The 3957-nt window shown below is 43.4% G+C and overlaps 1 protein-coding gene across 3 annotated transcripts in view; it reads right to left on the bottom strand.

Moving 5' to 3' along the window:
* Positions 1-844: 844 nt before the first annotated feature.
* The window catches only part of KIAA1958 (KIAA1958 ortholog), a 75000-nt gene continuing 71887 nt past the window's right edge, over positions 845-3957 (bottom strand). The window contains exon 3 of one of the 3 annotated variants that reach the window (XM_003785223.2): positions 845-2012. In XM_003785223.2, coding sequence (XP_003785271.1) covers positions 1206-2012 — 807 coding nt within the window. In that variant the 3' untranslated portion in view covers positions 845-1205. The remainder of the gene's footprint in view (positions 2013-3957) is intronic. The other 2 variants (XM_003785224.3, XM_012802372.1) reach the window with 2 other exon arrangements.

Below are 3957 nucleotides of genomic sequence, written 5' to 3'. Positions count from 1 at the left end.
ATTCTGCTCATGTTTAAATAATTCTGCAATCAGGTTGAATTTTACCTGAGTGAAATGGTTTCAAATTGCATTAATAATCTACATTAGGCTCTGACTTTACAACTACATTTTTAATGCCGGGTTTGCTTACCTGGTAGGTCCCCTAAATTATCATGTTGCAAACGTTGGTGCCAACCTAAAATGATGGCATCTACTGTGGCTGAAAAAGTCAGGCTTTGACAAGAATATTTCAAAGCTCTTTAATAAACACGTTTTGGGATTTGTTTTCTTTGCAGTTTATTTTGTTGGATTTTCTTGGTGAAGCCTGACCATTACCTTTAGTTGTTTTAATAGATCCAGTGTTACCTATTGACAGAACTATGACATTAAAAACAATAAAAACAATGGTTAAATGAAAAGAGCTCTCATGTGGTGCTGAGAAATAAAATGTAGGCACTTCTGCTTCAGGAGGTTTTCACATTTTGAATCACAGATGGCTCTTCCAAGCCATTTTCCTTCCCTGCTGGAAATTCCCTCATATTACAAACCAGCTAGTCACAGGAAACCTTGTTCTCACAAACACCCTTCTGGTGCATTCATCTTTTTCACAAAATTGTCTCCACTGACAGTCGAGACGGAGTCGCTTCCACTGCGGACCTCCCCTCCAGTGAGGCTGTTTGCTCTGCAGAACCATGTTACCCATCAGCAAAATATAAAGGAGTGTCAAGTGCAATTCTGCTCCTGGAAACTGTTAACACGTCTGCCTCTCTCTTTCTAGTTCATTACTGTGAGTGTAATTCAACAAAGTGTAATTCTAACACTCTAAAGCTACTGGGCTACTGGGATTTTTTTTTTTTTTTAATGTCTAAACAGTTTCCTTTTTTCTTTTCTTTTCTTTCCTTTCTTGAGAAAACCTGTGCTAAAAAGGCACTAGATAAAATGAATTTCCTCACTCTTGTATGTAGCAATTATACATTGTGTTAAATTCTAAAAGTTAACAAAGGTGACACACATTTGGATAAAACATCTGAATTATTCAGACTCATCTACTTAAAAAACAAACCCAAGTCCAGGGATTAGCAGGCCACACTGATGGAGACCAGCCTGATAGACGTCATGCCTGGTCAGCCCCCGCCTCCTCAGAGCACTGGTGACGCTGACCCTGGCCACCTAGGGGGGCTCTGGCCTAGGAGGGTGCACGGGGCAAGGGCTGCCCCAGGCTGGGCTCACTGGCAGCAGCTGTGAGAGCCCAGCCTCCTGGAGACCTGAGTAAACGAGACGAAGGTGAAGTTCTCACAGTTTTCCAGCTTGACCTTCTTGGCTAAGTTTGGGACAATTCCCCGAAGAGATCGCAGCCCCATCCTCTGTTCCTCGTACCACACACTGCCCATGTCTGCGGCCTCCTTTCTGGCAGTAAGGTAGAAGGGGGACCGGGCCTCCATCTGGGTGGGCGGCCGGTGGATGTACATGTACTTGTAGAGGAGGCAGTAAGGGCACTGTTTGTGCCCCCTGGAGTGCTCGTGGTAGATCTTGCCGTGACACACTCTGGTGGAACCACTCCGACTCTCCCGCTTGACGCTGTCTGTCCGGGCGAAGTAGGGCTGGTTCTGTGGGTCTTTGAGCAGCTCGATGTCACCATACATCAGATCGGCATGCTCCTGCAGCGTCCGCATGTTCAGGTACTGGCTGTTGTACTTGACCACGGTGGACAGGAGCGTGATAGGGCTGTCGTCCCCTAGACACCCCGCCTGCCACATCTCCTCCTCGTCAGACAGGGAGAAGTAGACGATGTTGCGAGAACGGGCCCCTGACATGCCTGCCTTACTCAGCACCCACAGCTTCTCCTTGAGTTTCTTGGTGGAAGAGCTGAAGGTGCTGCTGGTGATGGAGAAGCCCACACCTGCATTCTTCAGGATGCGGTCCAGGCCTCGGCGGATGGCATGCAGTGAGGTGGCCAGGAAGTCTGAGCCGTCACTCTTCTTAACGGTGACATAAAAGTTCTCGAGGAGCTCGTTCAACTTCACTGCAGGGATCTCAAATGAGACAAACACTGAGGTTACACACTGGAGGACACCCACACAGCCAGTACCCTCCTTCCTTCTCCTATCCTCACCAGGGGCTGCCTTGTGGACAAGACACGGTGTGGCCTCTAAAGGGTCGACCCCTTAGCATGACACAGTGGAAACAAGAGAGAACTTCAAGCTGGAAGATCTTCTACACTTGGATCCACCACTCAAACCTCTGCTTCCATTCACAAAACAGGAATAATGAACTCTCAAAGGATTGCTGTAATGCTTAACGTAGTGGACCATGGGAAGGTTTGCAAATAGTAACAAACACGCACACTGTGTGTCTGCAAATACATATATAACTTTTAATTAACCTTTTTTTTGTCTTTCGTAATTTTCATTATTCCTTTCTAGAAGGCCCTTTTTCTTTTCTTTGCTTGCGAATCATTTGCTCGCCTTCCTTCCAATAAAATTCAACCATCCTCTGTAAAGGATTCCTAAACTAATCAAACTCTGAATCACTTCGGCATTAGTTTCCTCGACACCTGCAGGCTGTTCGGTCCTGGCGTTACTACACATAGTGCTCCGGGGAAAGATGTCTCCTCCACTGAACAGAGCAAGTTAATGCTCCTTGATTTGCCACTTGCATTTATCGGAATAGGTCCTGAAATATATCTCTGGCTTAATGACCCACAGGTCTTCAATATCAGTTATTTGTTAAAGAGAAATCACACACTTACTGACTACACTGACAGGGAGAGCACCTTGTTTGGGACGGTAGAAGAGAAGGAAGCTTGGCTAGTAAGAAGGCTTTATTTTCAAGATGGAGAGCAAACCAGACCTTGCTCATAGTGTATTCATGCTGAATGTACTCATAATATTTTAGGACAAGAAGAAAATCTCAGCAAAAAAATTCTTCAGTGAGTAGAAACTGAACAGGTTAACATTCATTCTTCTAATATCCCCAAGTCAAAGAGAAAGAATTCAAGATTAAGAATTAACAACAAAAAAAGAATTAACCAAAAGCCACCTATTGGGTACAGTGTAGGGGCATACAGCAAGCACACTTTCTGGGTAAAGGACTCAACTACAACTCAGACTTTGGACTTTACCTTACAAATGTAACTAATCACATATATCCTTATATTAACCCCGAATTAAAAAAAAATTAACAAAAGAGGAAACATTACATATCTCATCTATTATATGAGATACTGTGGCCAGGCATGGTGTCTCACGCCTATAATCCTAGGACTTTTGGAGGCTGAGGTGGGTGGATTGCCTGAGCTCACAGGTTTGAGAACAGCATGAGCAAGTGTGAGACCACTGTCTCTATAATTAGCCTGGCATTGTGGCAAGTGCCTGTAGTCCCAACTACTCGGAAGACTGATGCAAGAGAATCACTTGGGCCCAAGAGTTTGAGGTTGCTGTGAGCAATGACGCCACAGCACTCTACTGAGAGCAATAAAGTGATACTCTGTCTCAAAGAAACAAAAACAAAATGCATGAGATACTGCAAAATATACAGAGGATGCCAAAAAATGTATGCACATTTTAAGATATGTTATCTATGTACTACTTTTTGAAGTTGAATTGGAGGTACCTTTACTGGTCAAGTGTACCTAGACATGCTACACACATCCATTTTACATCCAATTCATACATTTTTGGGGAATGTGTATAAATATTTTTTGCACCCCTAGTATTTTAATATCATAGTTTTGAATGACTTTGTTAGAAAACTTTATTCAGAATAAGCAAACCAATTATTAAACTCAAAAAGCTAGAAAAAGCAAATCAAACTAAAAAATAATAGACTGAATCAATACAAATGTCAATTAATAGGCTACAAAAGATATAAATTGGAGTAGATAAAAATAAGAATATGTAATCTTGGGTGGTGCCTGTGGCTCAAAAAGGTAGGGCGCCGGCCCCATATGCTGGATTCAAACCCAGCCCCGGCCAAAAA

This window comes from Otolemur garnettii, unplaced genomic scaffold (assembly GCF_000181295.1).
Source record: "Otolemur garnettii isolate 467f Iridium unplaced genomic scaffold, OtoGar3 scaffold00014, whole genome shotgun sequence".
NCBI classification, from domain to species: domain Eukaryota; kingdom Metazoa; phylum Chordata; class Mammalia; order Primates; family Galagidae; genus Otolemur; species Otolemur garnettii.
The sequence above is the reverse complement of the archived record's forward strand: the minus strand, read 5'-3'. Positions and strand labels throughout refer to the sequence as shown.